At 31.9% G+C, this 22,627-nt stretch overlaps 2 protein-coding genes across 6 annotated transcripts; one reads left to right on the forward strand and one right to left on the reverse strand.

Annotated features, from left to right (window-relative positions):
- The first annotated feature begins 6,417 nt into the window (after nucleotides 1-6,417).
- On the forward strand, nucleotides 6,418-11,985 carry LOC112422722 (uncharacterized). Of its 5 annotated transcripts, none has more exons than XM_039826837.1 (10): nucleotides 6,418-6,590; nucleotides 6,673-6,743; nucleotides 7,065-8,015; nucleotides 8,128-8,795; nucleotides 9,059-9,326; nucleotides 9,686-9,910; nucleotides 10,021-10,194; nucleotides 10,903-11,097; nucleotides 11,238-11,351; nucleotides 11,453-11,985. In XM_039826837.1, exons 3-10 carry the CDS (start codon nucleotides 7,296-7,298, stop codon nucleotides 11,786-11,788), a joined length of 2,700 nt encoding a protein of 899 aa, XP_039682771.1. In that variant the 5' UTR covers nucleotides 6,418-6,590; nucleotides 6,673-6,743; nucleotides 7,065-7,295; the 3' UTR covers nucleotides 11,789-11,985. The 5 variants fall into 5 exon arrangements, with proteins under 5 accessions (XP_039682771.1, XP_039682772.1, XP_039682773.1 ...); XM_039826838.1 differs by having other exon boundaries at nucleotides 6,467-6,590; nucleotides 6,692-6,743; XM_039826839.1 differs by having other exon boundaries at nucleotides 6,481-6,590; nucleotides 6,689-6,743.
- An 8,848-nt stretch (nucleotides 11,986-20,833) lies between these two features.
- On the reverse strand, nucleotides 20,834-21,271 carry LOC112422735 (uncharacterized). Its single transcript, XM_024786353.1, has one exon. The coding sequence runs from the start codon at nucleotides 21,269-21,271 to the stop codon at nucleotides 20,834-20,836; it is 438 nt and encodes a 145-aa protein (XP_024642121.1).
- Between the last annotated feature and the right edge of the window lie 1,356 nt (nucleotides 21,272-22,627).

A 22,627-nucleotide genomic window follows, 5' to 3' on the forward strand; every position in this document is an offset into this window, starting at 1 on the left:
TTAGTCTAATCACATGTCATATCAAGATGATCATTGATCAAATAGAACCTACGTAACAAGTTAGTAGGTAGTTAAAATGTATATATACTATTTTTTCTTGGTTGTTTATCATTTCAAACATTGTAAGTGTTATGATTAAATTTGGTGGTCTCTTATGAAACCCTATTAGAACTTTAAGAATATTATATTATATAAATGGTGTACTATTTTGATCTATATTATAGGGGTAAAGACCTGTTAATCCTAGATTGTATTAGCCAAACATAAAATGTGTAAATGTTTTATCTGATTTTTGTAAATATTATATTATATAAATGGTGTACCATTTTTATCTTTAATAAAATAAAAAAAATCACTTTAGTCTTTGAAAAAAAAAAAAGAAACTTTTATCTAAAAAACGGAGACATATTAGTCCAAATGTCAATATTTACAAAATTTATTTATTTTTGAAGGAATTTACAAAATGCATGTGTTTTGGGCATTGTTGAAATGAAATATTTAAAAGGTTACGCTTTTTTTTTTAGGTTTTTTAATTTATTAGACTAAAAATTCCATTTAATCTAATCCAATTTAAAGTAAAATAAGATGCGAAATTTGTCATATGAAAGCAATAATATTAAGTCATTATATTTTTTATATATATTATACTAGCGTACAGACGGACACATGTGAATGCCCGTCTTTCCGCTCTTTTTATTTCCCTAACGCTGTAGATTATCAACGAAGTTTTATAGAAATTTTGCATGTAAATAACAAACGATATTTTATGTACTTTTTTTAGATTAGATTATAAATATATATATTTGTGACTTTCAAATGTAACAAACTAAAAAATCATATTTATATTTTTAAATGACAACAATAATATAACAAATATAACAAAAATTCTTATATATATATTTTTTAATAAACCAACAATATAACAATTGTAAAAAAAAAAAAAACCAACAGTATAACATTATTATAAAAAAAAAATTGTTTAAAAATATAAATGAAATAACAAAAAAGTCAGCCCAAAATCTCCCCAACATCCCCTATTCTCTTTATAGATTAATAGTGTTGGAAAATGAGAAAGTTATGGTGAATTTTTCAAAGGAATTGAGAAAAAGAGAAGAATTTGAGAGAAAGACTATGTTGCTTGAGAGAAAGTTATTGGTTTGAACTTGGTAGCTATTAATTAATTTGGCCTAACACTTCAAGAAATAAGTGAGACTCTTAAGACAAAATGTTTTTGAACTGCTATAAGGATGACCTTTTTAACCAAGTGAACTTTGTTTTTCATTTTGGGTGAAATGGGTGGATTTGAAGAAGATGGTTATAGGTGGAAGAGGCCCTCTCCTATCTTTATTACTCTTTGCGTTGGATACTATGTATTGTTTGTTTGGAATTAGGATCACGTAGAAAAAGCTAAAATCTAATTGCAAAGATGGCATGATTGAGCTATTTTGTCAGAGCAAACTATACATGACCTTGATTGGGCCCCTAAAAATAAGTCGTTATTTTGTTTTACTATTTCGCACTTTTGTATTTTTTGGATTTTAATTCTTTGTGATAATTATTTTTGAATTTTGTTGTAATTAAAGATAAACCAATGAGATAAAAGAACAATCTAAATGAAGTTCAATTTTATATTTTTAAAATTCTTTTTTCATTTCTCTCAAAAAAAATAAAATTCTTTTTTCATAAAACTAAGCATGAGATGATAAAATGTGTGAAGACTTATTATTTCAACTTTTTGAATTAGTCAGATAAAATTGGAGTTCGAACACTTTATGATTTATTTTTACTTCCATGATAAGACAAAATTTAGATGAATTAAATGACGACGACTCATCATGATTAGGGAAAGAATCAAGATACAAGAGTGCTTACACAACGTTAACACACTAGCATTCTCACAACTCAATTCATGGAAATGTTGGTTCATGAATCTTTTGTTCAGTCAAACACAAATATTAAATAATTCCCCAAACATTGTGAATAAATATTACTATCTCCGTTTCTAATTATAAGATTATTTTGAGATTTTCTTTTTTATCTTTTTTTATAAGACCCCTTTGTTATTTCCAACTATATTAACTTTACATACATGTCCCTATTTATTATACATATTTTTCTTCAATCAGCAATAAATAGTATATGGAAAACATAAACTAACTCTCTCTCTTGAAGGATAAAATTGTAAAAACAATAGTGATTACAAACAACTTTAATACAAATATCCACTTTTTTAATTCCCGCAATTTTAGCAAAGGGGTCTTATATAAAGGGACAGAGGTAGTATATGTTTCTTTCAAAAAAAAAAATTATATGTGTACAGTCCCCGTGAGCATAGCTCAGTTGACAGAGACATGCATTGTTATATGCAGGGACTGGTGTTCGAACTCCGAACACCCCACTTATTCACCTTAAAAAAAGGTGAATTCTAACTACTAAACTACTTAAAAAAAATATATATGTGTACATGCATGAAATAAATATGTTTTCAAAGACAATGAAACTATCCCAACAAACTCAATTCAAACACAAATTTATGTTTTCTAGTCTGGTAGATCACAAAAGTGGAAAGGTAAGGTGTCTAGAATGATGCCAATAATATCAACGGCTTAGTTATTATAAATAAACGATCTTGTTAACGAGTGCCACAAGATATTCTTTAAGGATTCTAAAAGAAGAAATAAATTTTTAAAAAAGTCAAAAATTTCAATTTTCGATGCATTAATTACACATATTTTCATAATAAGTTACTCCCTTCGTTCCTTTTTAAGTGTCTCTTTTGAAGAAATTTTTTGTTCCTATTTAACTGTCACTTTCAAAGTTCAATGCATCATTAAATGTTTTACCAATATTATCTTTTGTTATTTATTGCGGAGAGAGAAATATATGAAATGATATGTTAAATTAATAAGGTCATTATAGTAAAAGTATAACTTATTGCATCAAAAGTAGAAACAATTATTGATTGTCTTGATTTGTGTAAAATGTTAAAAAGTGACAATTAAAAAAGAACAGAGATAGTACTATTTAAAGACCTTAACCAGTGTCCCGGAGTACTTGTTAACATTTTTCATAAATAAATAATAGAGTAATAGTTATTATAAATCATTACATGTATTGATTATTATTTTTGAAAAAACGAATTCATGTGATATAGGTCCGACTCCATAATGCATTGGAAGTTTGGAACATCACTACCAACTCGAGCTAGTCAAACTTTAATTCTAATAATTATATTCGAAAAGTTCCATAAATGCAGTTGGTAGTTATCAGAGATAATTTATGCAGGGATCGATGTTTGAACCTCGAATTCTCCACTTCTCCACACATAATGTGTATGAATTTAGCCACTAGGTTACTTGACAAAAAAAAAAAAAATCATATGCAAAATTTTTTATAAGTCTTAATTAAGAACCCTTCTAAACGAGTTGAGATCATCTTCTTTCTTCTATTTGAAGAGATAAATGTACATAAATTTAAATAATAATAATCATAATAATAATAAATAATAATTTTTTTTTGAATAAATAATAATTAATGATAGTAGGATCCATTATTTTTTTATTTTATTTATCTCTTTAAAAAATATCATCTACTTATTATAAAAAAATGAAGGTGTTAATTGTCATGGACTTTTCCAATTAGCTTGAAGCCATAGATCTCACTTTTAAAGATTGCATTTGGGCGGTTGGATAATGTGCAACCCAAATGTGGTTTGAGTCTATAATATATTGTCATAAGCCTCTCAAAATATACCACGAAATACAAATTTCAGCGATGTTAATGTGGTTCATTTAAATGATTAGATAATCTATATGCTCAACATGTACAATGCATGTCGAAGTACTCTTTTTGCTCAAATGAGAAAAACTTCTTTTAGGTTACAAAGAGGTTTATGTGAATTGAGCTTCAAGAGCTCGTTAAGGTAAATACAATACTTTAAGACTCAACAAACACTAACAAATATACTTATAAATTATACATTAAATAGATCCTTAATAACATTTGAAGTTGAACTCATAACTTTGTGATGAGCTCAATTCCTTAACCACTAAATCAAGGTCAGTCCAAAAATAAACTCAATTATATCATGCAATACCTGAATGACAAATTAGCAGGAAAGGAAGCTTGACAAGTGCGATTGATTTGCTAAAAAATAAAGGACATGAAAAAACAACTTCAATTATCCGGTGTTTGATTTATAAAACTGTTTCAGGTACAAAACAAACTGGAGGCAAGGGACAGGATAAAAATGATATTTTTGTCCCTTACCAAACCACAACACAACTTTTTGTCCCACGTTCAAGTTGTCTAAAATACCAAAATAACATTTCGTCCCCCAAAAATCATATAAAACAAAAAAAAATGTTCAATGCTATTAAAACTTGTCATGTACTGTTCTGTCTTGTGTTGTGCTATTCTATCTTGTATTGTTCTATCCAGTGCTTCATGTTTTGCAAACCAAACACACCCTGTATGAATTTTCAAGGTCAAATGCATCCAAAGGTCCTTTAAGTTTTTCATTTTTCTCAAAGTCGTCCTTTAAGTTTTAAAAGTCCCAAACAAGTCCTTTTAGTTTTTGAATCGTTTCAAACATGTCCTATTGTAGATAGCATAGTTGGTAATTGCTTCCTTGAACTCATTTTTGGTACCAAATCTGGCTCCTAACACCCACTTAAAATTAGTCATCTTTTTAAGCATGGCAAATGGTGGATAATGCTCTTTGTTGCTATCATTCAAATCATCACCGTCATCCTTTAAAAGCACTTGTTTGAAACGATTCAAAACCTAAAAGGACTTGTTTGAGATTTTTGAAACTTAAAAGGACTTGTTTGGGACTTTTGAAACTTAAAGGACGAAAAACAAAAAACTTAAAGGACCTTTAGATGCATTTGACCAATTTTCAACTAATGTTTATCATTAATTAGCATGGATGAAAAGAAACTAATTTGTCCACAATATAGACATCCTTTGTCCCAACCACCAACTCAACAAAATATAAAATGGTTGTTTTTAAAATTTTAAAGATTAATATTTCCAAGTGTATCATCTTATTTCCATCACCTATTTCCACTCGTCCACAAAGTTGATTCCCATTTTGCAAAACCCTAAAAAAAGTAGTACTAGTAAGAACAAAAAAATATCGTAAAACTAGAAGTAACACATGACATGAATATGTGTCATTGACCATTATTACGTAGAAGCAACGCTTGTTGTGGTAGCGTAGTTTACACGCGCGGTTGCATGTTTATTGCATGTTCGGTAGAGTAACAAACACCAACAATGTTTTGTATTTCAAGACACATTTCTTCAATTAATAGCCTCATCATGAATCTACTCAAACCTTAAACAACTTTACTCCCCAAATACTAGATTGTGAGTATATCATTTCTTCGATGAATTTGAAAAAAATATTTGCATATACTATACTATCAGAGGAAGTATACTTTTTAAATGAGTGTCGTTTACCGATACAAAGGTTATAAAATGCAATAAAGTTACAAAAAATGATATTTATAAAACCATTTTGAGACAATTATGAATCAACTCGATCTCAAGTTTGCATTAATAAAACACATTTGACATCATTATTGAAAAAACTCGCATAGGCATATGAGATATGTTCATATACTTTCTTCTTTCACTTCTTCTTTTAAGTCTAAATTCTCAAATATAAAAATCTCATAACCAAAATATTTAATTTTTGCAGCGATGCTGTCTTAGAAGCAATAGTTCGAATTTAAGAACATATATAAAACAATGAGTTATTAAGTTCTATTGTTAGGTGTGATGACCGGACACCTGAATGCTGTCCATTTCACGAAACTTATGGCTCGTAAAGTCATAAAATGTAGCATAAATGACAACAATGCAACAAAAGTATAACTTAAAGGTCAAAATATAACAAAATATAACATAAAAGGTCAATTCGAAAAAAAATAATTTTTTTCCTAAGTACAAAGTGAAACATAATATTTTTAGTGTGTATGCATAGTATTTAATAGATGGTACAACTGAAAAAAATAATAATCAATCTTAAATGACATTTATTTAAAAATAAATTTTATTTGCTAAAACATTCAATGTGAAATGGATAGAGTAATATTAATATGTGACAGAAGGTAGAATTACTAAAAACAAAGTGTGTTCAACACTAAATTATTTATTTATTTAAAAAGTGTTACTTTCAAAGTCACTTTGATCTGGCTAGCCATCACAATCAACAAGGTAGTTTCAATAGTTTAACACCAAACAATCTGTTCTGAGTACCAAATCAATTATATTAAATCTTGTCCAACAAAACGAGCCAACCTTATTTTAATCAAATTAACTTTGAAATTCCCCCCTTAGCTTTGATATTGCTATATTATATATATTCCACTGAGTTAATGTGCCTTGGAATGTGTAATTTGATGTTAACCAGTGAACAAAATAAAAAAATACAAAACTCAAATATTTTATGGTTTTAGAAATATTGTTCTATGAGGTTGGTCCAGTAAGTAAGAAATTGTTTCATACTTTCAATGTCGTGACCTAAACTTTTGTTTAAGTGTCTAACAAGTACGTTTGTTTTGAGGTCTGCTCTGACTCTAGTAAGTCATTTCGCCCAAACTTTTCCAACATAAACAAAAAAGAAATATTGTTTGTGACTAGTGACTATTGACCTTATTTCAGTTTTTGTCATCTTTAGCAGATTTCTGATTTTTCCATTCCACCACCTCTATTAGCCAACACTGCTTTTCTTGGTATGGTCTACATTTTTACCTCCTCATTGGTTCTTTTTTCCTGCATTTTCTTTACCTGTCATAAATTTGATGTCTTTAATGATGTTGTATTTAACTTGTTATTTGATTCCTATGGTCCACATTATCAATTTTCTTCTTGGTTTTTGTTCCTAGATACCCTTTTGTACACACTTTTTGATTTTTTATTTATGATTTTTGGTTTTTTCTCTTAATAATCAGTTTGTTGATATGACATGAATCATGATCATATAGATTTAACTCTAGAGTTTAGTATTCCTATGAATTTGTGTATTAATGTTCATGCATTAATGTTATGTGCAGTGAGTTTTGTTAATGCATTGATGTCATGTGCTGCGAGGTTTTGATGCCTCCGTGACCAGAACATGACTGCAACTGAGGCCGCATCAACTACATTTTAATTGTGATTGTCTATAATATCTAGGATCGAGGCGCAACTGTGACAGTTACCACGACCGCAGTTCAAAAATTCGATTCAACAAAATCAAAGTTTAAAAAAAGTTCATCTGGTGAGGATCCATCATTTTGAAAACCATGGTTTTAGGCATGAAAGGAAAGAACATGAGAACTAGCAAAGTTCAAGTTGATTACCTAATTCATATTCAAGAGATTAAGCCTTGGCCTCCATCACAATCTTTAAGATCTCTTCATTCCGTTTTAATGGAATTGAAGAATGGTTCTAGCACATTAGGCTCTACAAAATTAGTATCACCTTCACTTGGTTCGGTCATAGGTGAAGGAAGAATCGAGTTCAATCAATCATTTAGAATTTCAGCAACATTGTTGAGGGATGTATCCGTTAGAGGTGGTGATTCCAATGTGTTTCAAAAGAATTTCTTGGAATTCAACTTATACGAACCAAGAAGAGATAACAAGATTGTTAAGGGTCAATTATTGGGAAATTCTGTTGTAGATTTGGCTGATTATGGAGTAATTAAAGAAGGATTAAGCATTAGTACATCTTTGAACTGTAAGAGGAGTTATAGAAACAACGATCAACCACTCTTGTTCGTTAAAATCGAGCCTGTTGAAATGATTCGTGTTAGATCTTCGTTGAAGGAGAGATTTTCGAATGAGGTTTTTGAGGAGAATAGTAATGGTGGTGATTCTGTTTCAACATTGATGAATGAAGAATATGCCGAAGAAGCTGAGATTGCTTCTTTTACCGATGATGATGTTTCCTCGCATTCTTCTGTTGCAGCAGTTTCAACTTCATTTGAGTCTAGTGGTTTTACACCTCCTAAAACAGACAAGGTACTCGTTTATTTATTTGCTATATGATTTGATTGATGTAATATTAGACCGTTCAAAATCTTTTGTGAAATGTTTTTGTAAATGTTAATGTGCTTATCTAATTGCAATTTAGTTTCAGATTGATCCAAATGGACAAATCCAAAAGACTAATTTCAATGATAAGGAACATCACTTAGCTTCAGAAACAAAGCTCGGAAACATGAATATGACGCAACAAGATACATACAAGAAGCTTAACAGTTCATCGTCAATGGATGCATCATTGTCAACAGAAAAAAATGCTACTTCACCATCTTCAGTTTGTGAAAATTTAGACAAAAATTCAAGGAGCAGAACAAGAAGCAATGATTATGAAAATTTGGAAGAAAATTTTCATGACAAGGTTGTTCATTCTAGAAATATAGTTGAAGATGTTCCAAGATTAAGTATCAAAAGTACTTTCAACATTCATTCCAATTTGAACGAAAAGAGAGATGCTAAGACTAATCCAAAGGAAGCAAGAAATGCTAATTTAGAAGGTAAAATTGATTACTTGGACAAGAAGGTAAAGATGCTTGAAGGAGAGTTAAGAGAAGCTGCTTCCATTGAAGCTGCTTTATATTCAGTTGTTGCTGAACATGGAAATTCCATGAGTAAGGTTCTAGCTCCGGCTCGGCGCCTTTCAAGGCTTTATCTTCATACTTGTAGAGAAAATGTTCAAGGAAGAAGGTTTGGTGCAGCGAAAAGTTCTGTTTCTGGATTAGTACTTGTTTCGAAGGCATGTGGAAACGATGTTCCAAGGTACGTTTTTGAGCCATATTTCTTCTTGTAATCTATTCTAATCATTTTTTCTGCTATCACTATTTTAAAGATATCCGTTAGCATGGTTATCAGTATCTTACAATGCATACAGTCGTATCATGATTCGATTCAATATCGAACCTATTGATAAGAATCTTTAGTGCATATCTATTTTGGACACGAATCTTATCCTGTATTAGACGGAATCAAAAGTTTTTTCTTCTTCACAGAATCTGCTTACATATTCCATCATGTGGATGCAGGTTAACCTTTTGGTTGTCTAACACTATAGTATTAAGAACAATCATAAGCCAAAACTCGAAAGATATGGTTTTATCAAATCATGCTGGTTCCAATAGAAGAAGAAAAACTGAGGGAGATGGAAATGCCAAAATAGCATCATCACAAAGGTGGAAAGGAGATAAAAATGAATGTTTTGGTAACTGGGATGATCCTCATGTGTTCATTTCAGCATTGGAAAAGGTTGAAGCTTGGATCTTCTCTCGGATAGTAGAATCTATATGGTGGCAGGTAATGTCTTACTCGTAATGCGGGCCAGCCGAACATGTTTGGAGGCCTAATGCCAACTCAAAACAAATAACATTGTTTGAATAAAGTGTTTAAGTTTTTACAGCAGAAGAGCTTATCATACAACGTAGAAGTTATTTCTATATAAGGTATAAGTTGTTTTCACAAGCTATTCTAGAAAGCTTATGAAAACAGGCTAAAAACAGCTTATGAACATTTCGTAAGCTGTTTTCATAAGCTCTCCGGAACAGTATCCCAAGTGCTTACGCTAGTAGATATGCTCAAATAAGCTGATCGAACCAAGCCCTAAATACGAACCCTCTCTGAGAGTATTCTTATCCTTTTGTTTTGTCTATTTTCAGACTCTAACTCCACATATGCAACATACGAATACAAATTTGACCAACAAGGAAGTTGCTTCTGCCTCAAGTAAAAGCAACAGAAGAGTATCTAATTCATGTGATCAAGATCTTGGTAACATGTCACTAAATATTTGGAAGAGTGCTTTTAAAGAATCATGTGAAAGGATATGTCCTATTAGAGCTGGAGGGAATGAGTGTGGCTGTTTACCTATGCTTCCTAAATTGGTCAGTCTTATATAATTGATTGCTTCTAAGTTCATTACTTTAGTCAATGAAATCTTTTTGTTTTCCTCTATCATGACATGAATTACATTTTTTCTTGTACTTAAATATAGGTAATGGAGCAATGTGTGGCAAGATTAGATGTGGCTATGTTCAATGCTATTCTGCGCGAGTCTGGTGATGAAATCCCAACTGATCCGATATCTGATGCTATTAGTGATCCTAAGGTTCTCCCTATTCCACCTGGAAAAACAAGCTTTGGAGCTGGTGCTAAGCTAAAAACTGTGGTAACTTTTCAATACATTGTTTCAATTCATTCATATATCTAAAGTTAAATTTATACCTTTCTTGTGATATTTTTCTTCATGTCATGAATGTGCCTTTTAAAGTAAGCCAAAATGAATTGTTGAGTTAGAGGATTGAGTAAACTCTCAATTTATTGCTTCAAGTAGTATAGTGGAAACAGAACCGGACCAGCCGGTTCAATCGATTGAACCGGGAACCGGCCAATATGATGATTGGTTCAACCATGGTTAGTTCGCAACCTGCATAACCAAGTTGAACCGTGGTTGGTTCAACAGGTTTTTTTTTTTCAAGTACTTTTAATACTTATTTGTTTTTAGTCGTCTAATTCAACCGCGGTGGAAGAAATTGAACCAATTATACCATAAGAAGGATGTTTCACCAGTTCAATCTTCGGTTTGGTTCGAACAACATTGCCCTCACGTATCACTCTCTCAGCTACTTAGTCTTTAATGTTCTGTCAAATCGATCATGTTAGTTCCTTGCATTTGACAATGTATAATGGTAGGAACTAACAGGACAAATTTGACAAAACGTTAGGAACTGAGTAGTAGAGAGTGATACTTGAAAGACTAAATTGAAGGTTTAATCTTAGAGGATCACTGCAAATTTTTTATTTTTCGATTATAATATCATTTGAGATCGTTTAATTGTCGATGATTCTTGTTCATTTGTGACATCTTCATTGTCAGATTGGTAACTGGTCTAGATGGTTGAGTGATCTATGTGGCATGAATGAGGAGGACTCACTTGAAGATAAAGATGACAATGATAACAATAAGGAGAAACATAACACATCTTTTAAATCTTTCACACTTCTTAATGCACTAAGTGACCTCTTAATGCTTCCTAAAGATATGCTATTAAGTGCATCCATTAGGAATGAGGTATGCCAAAGATATTGTTTAACTTACTTACTTTTTTTACCGTCGTCGAGGAAATTTGAACTTTATCCCTTGAGGTCATAATGTCAAACTTTTACCACTGAACTGACGCCTTCATTCTAAACGGATTCTTTTTTGTGAAGGTATGCCCCATGTTTAGTGCACCACTTATCAAGAAGATTCTTGATAATTTTTTTCCTGATGAGTTTTGTCCTGATCCGGTTCCTACAACTGTTCTTGAAGCTCTGGATTTAGAGGTAGATAGTTAAATTTGCACTTAATTTTCTTTTGGTTCCATAATCCATATAAAAAAGAAATTTAACTCGTGATCTCAATGTTTTGTGTTTACTTGATACAGAATGATATGGAAAATGGAAATGAGTTTGGCAACAACTTCCCATGCAATGCAGCTCCAATTGTCTATTCACCTCTACCGGTAACTTCGGTCACAAGCATTCTCGGAGAGATTGGAAGCAAATCTCAGCTAAGAAGAAACAAATCTTCTGTTGTTAGGAAGTCATATAGCAGTGATGATGAACTCAATGATTTGGAGTCACCATTATCTTTAATATTTTTTGGCAATTCCTCGTCCTCGAGGGTTTCAACAAAATCGAATATGAAGACGAGAGAAATTCCAAGTGAATCTCCTGTTAGATATGATCTTCTTAGGGATGTTTGGATGAATAGCAATTAATCTTCTTGCTAGGGCTTGAATAATCTACAATGTGTGAAAAATGCATAATTCAGTATGTAATCATCTTTGATATATGGGTTTTGTGACTATATATAATAAATGTACATAAATTTTACACATTTATAATCATAATATTTCACAGTTACCAATACCAAGTAATGTCATGAAATGATAAGATGGTGAAATATGATTGAACATGTGTACAACTTATCTCAATTCTTTGTATAATTTTGATTACGGATTATAAATTAATTATATCTTTTATATATCTTTTCACACACCATAACACTAAAATGCATAATTATTTGTCTGATAACTCAGTTGTTAGGAACAATAAATTGTAATATGCAGGGGTAGGGGTTCGAACTCCGAACACTCCACTTATTTATCTTAAAGGTGAGTTCTAGCCATTAAGTTATTCGAAAAAAAATTGCAAAATTATTTTCAATATAAACAATTATAGTAACCTCTTAAAACATGAATTATGTTTTATATGTTTTGTATTTTTAATGGAGAATATCATAACAGCCTACACTTTGTCATAATAAATAAATAAATAAATAAAAATTCCGGTAGTTTTCATTCTTAACGCTTATTTTTAAGTACATCTTTGAGAAGTTATTTTTCATTTTTTTTATTACTCTAGATATAACATATAATAAGCATATTTAACAACAAATATTGTGTATTAATACTCTAACGGAACCATTGTATATTAATACTCTAATGATACCACTAATGAATCAATGAGAAAACATTCTACCAAGCTTGTTCTTTAAACAAAAAAAAAATCTACCAAGCTTTTCCACCATTTTACATTCCTCCACAATTGATAATTGCATTCTTGCTTCCTCGAAACCCTAACAAACCATAAATCATATATCTATTTTAGCGTTTCAACGTTTCAAATACTTCCTCCGCTCCTATATACAAGAGACATTTGGGTCAATAAAAGTTGATGTATTTGATTCAATTTGGATCAGATACATCAACTTTTGTTGATCCAAATTTCTTTTATAAATAGGACCGGGGGGAGTACCTATATACATCTGAGAGGGTTAGCTAAAGCATTGGGCATTAGCAAGACGACATTGTTGAAGTTAATCAAAGATGGAATTATGCGTCGTTATTCAAACGCGCTAAAGTCACACTTGAAAGATACTAATATAAAAGCTCGACTCAAATTTTGTTTGTCTATGCTTGAGGAAACTAGCATTCCTCATGTTCCACAATTTAAGTCCATGTATAATGTTGTGCACATAGATGAGAAATGATTTTACATGACTAAAAAGTCCGCAAACTATTACCTTATTGCAGACGAGGATGAGCCATACCGCACATCCAACAATAAAAATTACCTTGGTAAGGTCATGTTTTTAGTTGCAGTGGCTAGACCTAGATTTGATGATGAAGGAAAAGAGACTTTTTCAGGAAAAATTGGTGTGTTTCCTCTATTTCAACAAGTTGCAGCAAAAATATCAAGTGTCAATAGACCCTCAAGTACACTCGAAACAAAACTGATTGCTTCTATCACTAAAGAATTTACCCGATGATTTTATATAAAGAAGTTTTTACCAGCCATTAAACAAATTTGGCCACAAGAACATGCAATGGAAACAATTTATATACAACAAGATAACGCGTCATGCCATATTTCTCATGATGACAAAGAATTTTGTAGAGCAGCTTTTGAAGGTGGGTTTGACATTCGATTGATATGTTAACGACCTAATTCTCCCGATTTGAATGTTTTAGATTTGGGTTTCTTTAGTGTCATCCAATCATTGCAGCAACAAGAAGTTACTAGATCAGTTCATCTGCTTATCGAAGTTTTGCAAAAATCATATGATGATTTTTCTACCATCATATGATTTTTGCACAACTTCGATAAGATGATCAATTGATCTAGTAACTTCGTGTTGGTGCAATGATTGGATGACACTAAATAAACCCAAATCCAAAACATTCAAATCAGAAGCATTAGGTGGTTGACATATCAATGGTATGTCAAACCCACCTCTAGAAGCTGCTTTACAAAATTCTTCGTCCTCAAGAGAAATATGGCATGACGCGTTATCTTGTTGTATATAAATCGTTTCCATTGCATGTTCTTGTGGCCAAATTTGTTTAATAGCAGGTAAAACTTTATTTATATAAAACCAATAATGGGTAACTTCTTTAATCATAGAAGCAATCAGTTTTGTTTCGAGTGTACCCGAGGGTCTATTGACACTTGATCTTTTTGTTGCAACTTGTTGAACTTGAGGAAACACACCAATTTTTTCTGAAAAAGTCTCTTTTCCTTCATCATCAAATCTAGGTATAGCCTGTTATCATGGTTTTTGGGTGCCAAGCCATTAATTGGGCTTGAACCTTTTGACCGTTGATATCTCTCTTTTTTCTTGGGAAGGGTAAAAGGAGAAAAACCCTTGAGTTTCCGAATTCGGGGGTCATTTTCGCTACGGGAAGGTGTTAGGCACCCGGAGCGATTATGGTATTCCATAAGAACCGTTCTCCTAAGTTTATTTCTACGCTTTATTTTTTTTTTGCCTACTTTATTGGAAGAAGTTTTATTTGAGTGAAGAATGGAGGTGAGAAGAAGTAGAATTTGATTTTATTTCGGCTTGGAGGGGTTAAAGTCCCTTGCCTACGTACCGTTTTACGGGATCAAAACCGGCGTAGTTCTTGCTAAAAAAGACTTGTTGTTTTTTGTTTTAATTGTTGGATTTTAAATTTTGAAAATGATTTTGAAGAAGGGGATTGAGAGGCTTCATGAGCATTAGAGTATGAAAAAGTGGGGGTTTGTTTAGTGATTTTGCAAAAAAGTCTAAATGATTAGATTTATTTGAGAATTTTATTAAGAAAATAAAAGGTGAAAAGTTGTTGGAGTTTTGACTCCATTTTTATGAAAAATATTTGAAGTGAATTTATTTGCATATTTTTTTGGAAAAAATTGGATTTTCTCTAAGTGTTCGAAACTAAGCGTTCATCTAATCATGCAATCCTAGCCATACATCTATGCATACAATCCTAAGCATACATCTAGGGTGAGTGTGTGCGTGTCGGTGCGTCATAGTGTCCATAGTCCATATTACAATATTGCCTAAATACATTCTATGGCCTCTTTGCCAAGCTACAAACCAATGGTAAAATATTACAGCACCGAATGAATTACAATTTGCAAAAAAAGAAAACTAAACTAATGGAGACAATAGTGAAGATAGTGAAGTGCTATGAAGTGATCAATATGAAAGGAAATGTTAGTAGAAAATGGTAAAAAAAAAAGAAAGAATATGGCATGAAGCGATGGAAGAAAGTATGGCATAAAACGGTAAAGTGGCGATGAAAATAAGCCGGAAACATGTAATGAATAATGCACATGATGCAAGAATAAAACTCAACACATCAAAACAGTGACATATGCATAGCAAACAGTAGCAAAATTCATATGGAATAGTATGCAAATCAAACATGACGAACACGAACATTATGCACATGAAGTAACGGGTAAAAATGCGAGAAAAGTGACTTAAAATAGTAAAAACCCTTGACAAAACAACACTAAAATTTTTACCAACTTTTCCAAGTAAAATACCACTGAAAATTATCAAGAAAAATAGTAAAATGACATGGTAAATTTCTTGGAATTTATTGATAAAAATTAACATGAACAAAGGGTGCGAACAGCAGGCAAGTATGGTGCAAGTAGCAAAAAAACAAGAAAATAAACTGAACGAGGCCCAAACCAAGGTCCAAACACACAAAGGGGCCTGGATGCACAGGAGCCCTTGGATTGATCCAAGGTGCTGAAACCCTAGATCCAAGAGCTCATATTCATCCAGAGTAAAACCGAAATAAACCGCTCTGGTTCACCCTGTCTATAAATATGTTCCACACCGGTTTATTTTCATTTTACTGGTTCCCTTCTCTCTTTTCACACAAAACCTCCTCTCTTCTCTCATCAGGCCTCCTCACCGGAGTTGATGAAGCCACGGCGGAAACCTAGGTGGTTCGCCGGAAGCTTCATCTTCTCCGGCGAACCAGTGCCCAGAAACCAACGAAACTTGCATCAAATCCTTCGCCTTCTTCTTCTAAACATGAATCCATAATCTGTTTTTGTATTCGAATCGTGAATCAACGCAGATCTGATGTTTTCTTTTACGGTTTTGGAAAGTTGGGTTTTCGTTTTTTTTGATAAGATTCTATGGATTTGGCACAGATCTTCGTTGATTCACTTGGATTGATGTTTTTCGAAAGAGATGAAGTGAACAGAGGCTCTAAGCGATGTGGATCTAGAACTTTAACGCGATGTGAAACTGTTTTGAGGTTTTTTCATCTTTTTCGAATTGAAATGTTTTGATTCGTACAAATCCACGTCACATTGGCCTTGCCACTGTTCTTGATGAAGAAAAACTGAGAGGAAACGTTTTTTACGATGCAGATCTTATTGATTTCAGTTTCGGTTTCAAAGGTGTTTTTTGGTTTTCGAATTTTCTTAAACCAAAACGTTTTTTATCACTAAGCTCTACATCGTTTTCCAGTGATTGAACTTCTTTATGAGGAAAACGAGATGTTTGAAGTTATACCTGAGGTTTTAATGGAGATTTTGGTTGATTTTCTTCAGAAAACCGTGATCAGCTTGCTGCGTTTTTGATGATTTTGTTGTTGAGCCACTGAAAATAAATCAGTATTTTTGCACGCGAATCTTCATCTTCTTCACCGGTTTAAACCTAGCTTCTTCCCTCTTCTTTCTCTTCACTGCTTCCTCGTGATCAGTGCTTGAGTTCGTCGCGTTTCAGTGATGAACTCGTACTTTGAATTGCGAGGAAATTGGTTCTGTGATGATGATTCCGTATTGAATCTCTGAGAATCAATGAGTAATCAAAGAAACTTTGTTGAATTCTGTTGAATTTGGTGTTTTTGTGTTGATTCGGTGGAAATCAATGGTGGATTGAGGTGGTTAGGGTTTCTGCCATTGATGAATCTTTGAAGCTTTTTGTGTTGATTCTGTTTTGATCTAACAGAAAAGAGAGAGAAAGTTGGATTCTGTTTTGGTGAGTTGGCACTGATTATTGCTTCTGGTCCTGACTTGTACAGTAAATGCGCCTTTTATAGGCTGCCATGTGTACTCTTGGACCAATAGGAAGTTGACACCTGGACTTGTATGAAAATGGCACGGCTTGGACTTGAAATGAATTTGGGACCTTTCTGCAAAAACAAAAACTTAAGGACTAAACTGTAATTAACCAAAAAGGACTGAAATGAAAATTGGAAAGGAAACTGGACTGAAATGCAATTTTGGGACTTCAATTGAGGGACCAAAATGCAATTAAAATAAAATTGAATAAAAAGCGTAATTTGACCAAACGTAAAGCGAAACAAAAATAAAATTGACAAAACGGACTAAAAACGAACCAATGGCTTAAATGAGGTACTTCAAAGTAACCTCTCTATGCCAAAATTTTGTGTGAAATGACCAAAATGCCCCTAGGGCTAAAATTGACCTAAACAGACTCAAATTGACCTGACACTGACTCAGATGCAAGTTTGAAATGAATTTAACAAGGTTTACTGATGAAATGTTAAAAATCAATCTGAAAAGACCCAGAGACAGTCACAAGGATGAAAATGGGTCCCACTGCAGGAAATGACCAAAATACCCTTCTGTACGACTTTTTGCAAATTTTGAAATAAACTGTAGAAAAAGCAATGTAATGATTCAGAGACACTTTTGAATGACTTACAAGACAAGTAAAGACATTTCGAAAGGTTTTATGCAAGAAAAACATAGGTAAAATTGTGATTGAAAATACTGCGAGGCAGAGACAATTTGAACTGTGCAGTTGAAATTTGATAATTGACAAAGTTTGAAATGAAATTGGTCCCAGTATTTTTAGGTCCAAAAACAGGGTATAACATAGCCACTACAACTAAAAACATGACCTTACCAAGGTAATTTTTATTGTTGGATGTGCGGTATGGCTCATCCTCATCTGCAAGAAAGTAATAGTTTGCGTGATTTTTAGTCATGTAAAACCATTTCTCATCTATGTGCACAACATTATACATGGACTTAAATTGTGGACCATGAGGAATGCTAGTTTCCTCAAGCATAGACAATCAAAATTTGAGTCGAGTTTTTATATTACTATCATTCAAGTGTGGCTTTAGTGTATTTGAATGACGACGAAAAATTTCATCTTTGATAAACTTCAACAATGTTGTCTTGCTAATGCCTAATGCTGTAGCTAACCCCCTTTTGAGTGCTATGCTTAGCTAACGAAATATTGTGCCCTTTCTCAATATCTATCTCTACTCTTTTCCGACCACAATTTTTTGTTCTTTTATGAGAAGAATCACCCATTTGACGTACTTGCCTCCATAGTCGGTAAATAGTTGTCGTTGAGACCGAATATAATGAAGCAATCCACCTATAACAGTCCAGTGTTTAAGTTTTCCACCATAACTGTCCTTTATCAATAACTGAGAGATGCTTTTTCGTTCATCATTGTTCAAGAAGTTGCGCTCGTTATTAGACTATTGTTTCTCATGTTGGACCATGTCTGTCATGAAAACACAAGAATAATAACAATAGTGGATGTACATAAACTTCAAAAAATAAATAAACAAAAAACATTAAAAAAACACATGTAAGATAACCACAATTTGACACCGCAATGGCAGGTGTTTAAATTTCAATTGTCCAAATTCCATTTAAAAGTGTTTTTAACCAAAAGTACCACTTTTGAGTTTTAAAAAATTTCATTGACAGATCTTTAAACCATTAGAAATCCACCATGAGAATTTCAATGGTTACTCCATCATGAAAATTGTTGTTGACACATATGAGAAAGCTTAGAAACACCAGTAAAAGAAGTAAATGCCCCTACGACAATTAATTGTTAAAAACCGGTTGTAGTTAACTGCCGAGGAAAACTTCGGCAGTTAACTATCGAGGCGGACTTCTGAGTTAACTACCGCAAAAATTGAATATTAATTACATGTTTAATTGATTTAATTGTAACAATAAATTGAAATAACAAAATAATAAACTCAATTAATATATTTAATTTGAAAAGTCTAATTGTAACTGCCACGGTACATTTTTATAAGTTTTTAATGATGTCTTTTTTTTTCTGAAAGAAAAGTTTTGAATAATGTATAATTGTAACATAAATCAAAATAACAAAATAATAAATTCAATTAATATATTTAATTTGAAAAATCTAATTATAACTACCACGGTACATTTATAAAATTAGTTTTGAATAATGTCTAATTGTAACATAAATTAAAATAACAAAATAATAAATTCAATTAATATATTTAATTTCAAAAGTCAAAATTTTTAGTTATGTATCAATCTTATACAAAGCAAATTACAAAAAAAAAAAAATATAAAATCAAAGAAAATCATTAGCTTTTTTTTTCCGAAAGAGAAAATCATTAGCTATCAATGTCTTTATTACTCATATTAGCAAAAATAAAATGTCATTAATACTGCATTTTTGTAAACAAAAGCAAATGAATGAGTTGTAGTCAACATCTTTAAAACTAAATCATCTCATTATTTTCGGTAATTAAATCAATTAAAAATGCAACGGTTATAACAAAAAATACACCACCAAAAACAAAAGTAACCGTTCCACAAAAATCAACCATTCATTAATGTAAATTATTGCATTTTCCCTTTATATTCAGAAACGTGAATAGCCTTTAAACACAATTAATTTGGCAATCACAATTTCCTCGGCAGTTAACTGTCGAAGTTTTCCTCGGCAGTTAACTGCAGCCGTGTTTTTAATTCCTCGGCAGTTAACTGCTGCAGGGGCATTTACGTCTTTTACTGGTGTTTCTCAACCTTCTCATATGTGTCAACAACAATTTTCCTTCATCATTCCATGCAACAATTAATTACTTAAATCCACTCCATCATTAATTTCTGCACTAAAAAATGATTTCAAGACAAGGGTAAAATTAGAAAGGTATAATTTTTTTATCATTACTTAAATGTAGGCAATCCACTTTCTTAACATATATTTTTTTTTCTTACATTCAAGACTAGAGGGAGTAAGTGTTTAAGAATTATACACTAATATATGTCACTGTCTCACTGATGAATTGATGAGAAAAGAAAAAAAGAAATAGAGTAGAGAACATACTAGAGGTGTTGATGGAGGTTATTGTTGTTGCTGATGTTGAGATGGAGCGATCACTTTTGAAGGTTAGAAGGAGAAACAACGGTGAAGTGGAAGAAGGTTGGTTTCTTTTTTCTTGAGTTTCTTTTGAGATACAATGGTGCTGAAACAGAGTGATGAATGATAACATTTGAGTTTCTTTTTTCTTTTTTGTTTATTGTTGCAAACAATAAAAAATAAAAAATATTAATTTGGTTCATTTTTTTTCATCCTTTGTTTCTCTTTTTTTTTTTTTTTTTTACTGTTGTCACACATGGAACAATGTTAAAAGAACAAACCAAAAGTCATACACATGAAGAAAAAAAAAGGACCAAAATTAGTATTTATTTTTTATTTTTTATTGTTTGCAACAATAAAGAAAAAAAGGAAAGAAAAGAGAAACTCAAATGTCATCATCATTCATCACTCTGTTTCAGCATCGTTGTTTCTCAAAAGAAACTCAAGAAAAAAGAAACTCTCCGTCTCCCATTTCACCGTTGTTTCTCCTTCTAACCTGCAAAAGTGATTCCTCCATCTCAACATCAGCAACAACAATCTCTATCAACACCTCCATCTTATTCTCTACTTTGTTTCTATTCTCTCTAAGGTTACTGCTGGATATTATAATAGTTATCATGTATGAAAAACTAAGAAAAGTATTCCCATCCAAATCCTCCGTCCCCGAAAATGTATCTTACTTTGTTACTTGGTGCACGAATTAAAAAACGTACTTTTAGATGAGAAAGTCAAATTGTGGCGTAATCTTCCTTAAAAAAAATTGTGACAGTAATTCTCAAAATCAGCCTTCATTAATGATTTTTTTTTTTGTTACATGAGAAAAAGACAAAAACAAAAACAGAAAAAGAGACTATAGGCCACGATGATAAGCAACATAGATATTGTCTGCTGTAAGCAACAAACGAAGCTCAGCCAGAGGATCAAACACAATCAAAAGATCACTAGTAGACCTTGTTCCAAGCTTTGCTAAAAAGTCAGCACACATATTACCCTCTCTAAGAGTGTGACATAGATTAAAAGTCCAATCTTTTGCCATGTACTTTCTGATAATAGCTATCTCATTACCATAATGGTGAGTGAAAACATCTGCATGTTGGACGAGATGGATAGTATGCATGGAATCAGTGTAACAAATAATGTCTTTTAGACCTTCCTCCCAACATATTTGAATCCCATGCATTAATGCCAAAATTTCGGCGTGAAGAATATTCGAGTAGCCAATATTACCGTTAAAACCATGCAGGAATTGTCCATCAGAGTTTCTAATTAAGCCACCAAATCTTGCCATCCCTGAATTTGTTTAAGCACTACCATCCACATTAAGAGTATATGCTCCAGAATGACCTTTATGCCAAGAAATAAGTTGAGGCTGAATACTAGTAATCTCCTTATGCATACAGTTGAAAATTTGAGTAACATCACGAGTCATAACCTTGATTTTTGACAAAGAAGCCATCAGAGGCGTATTTATATCGTCAAAGATCTTTACATTTCTAGCACACCAAATACTCCACATGGTAATAGGTATCACAATGCCAAGTTTGTCAAATTGTCGTGGGACCACATGAATATTGAGTTATCCTCCTCAGGTAAACTGAAGCGAGGACCCACAATCAAGTTCCATATAGCTTTTGCCCGATTACATTTAAACAAACAATGAATCAAGGTCTCGGGTTCATTATCACAAATATGACATATGGAATCTAATGCAATACCTCTATGATTCATGATAGTTCGTGTGGGGATCGCAAGATGCACCACTTGCGAAAGAAAGAATTGAACGTTGGCTGGGATTTTTAGTTTCCACAGCCAATTCCAAGAATCTCTAGGTAATAGAGATTAAATTACAAAAATTGAAAAAGAAAAAAAAAAAGATAATAAATAGTGAAGGTTATATTAGAAAAATAAAAACATTAACAATTCAATAGTATTATAAGACGAGATATAAAATGAGACAAATTCTTTAATCAATAATTAAGTTTCAATTCATGCCCCTAATTGCTTAAACATAATCAATATTTCTCTACTTTTTATATCATTTCTCTTTTTCTTATAACAAACAAGGACTCAAATTTTCACATTAATTTTTTTAAATAAAAAAAAAAATTACACCCAATTTTTTTTTACATATCACTTCCCTTGTCATACATTCTTTTATGTATTTCTCTCTTCTCATCTTATCTTCACAACCAATCACACCCATATGAATTTTTTTATATAAAATAATTAATTTAGTTAAAAATATTAAAAAGTTCTATAAAAAATGACATGAAAACTTATACAAAAAAAAGTAAACAGTTTTTTCAGGGAGTGGAGTAAACATGTTAATTGTGCACAAAGTCATCCTATTCACCGAATTTCATGATTTTATTTTTTACACGAGAACAACTAATTCATTTCATTTATAATGATGGCCGAAATACAACGTGGGGACTAGAATATTAGTAATACAAACATGATGCCCTCGCTAAATTATGAGCAACACAATTAGTTTGCCACCCAATATTAATTCACATGAGAGTTGTTGTACCAATGAGATAATATTCATTCATTCAAATCGAGAGATTACATCATTCAACACCGCTAAAAATGTAAAGGATGAATTTGCGAACACACTCACAGCATCCAAGTTAATAGCATATAA

Source organism: Medicago truncatula, chromosome 6 (genome assembly GCF_003473485.1).
Source record: "Medicago truncatula cultivar Jemalong A17 chromosome 6, MtrunA17r5.0-ANR, whole genome shotgun sequence".
In the NCBI taxonomy this organism is placed as follows: domain Eukaryota; kingdom Viridiplantae; phylum Streptophyta; class Magnoliopsida; order Fabales; family Fabaceae; genus Medicago; species Medicago truncatula.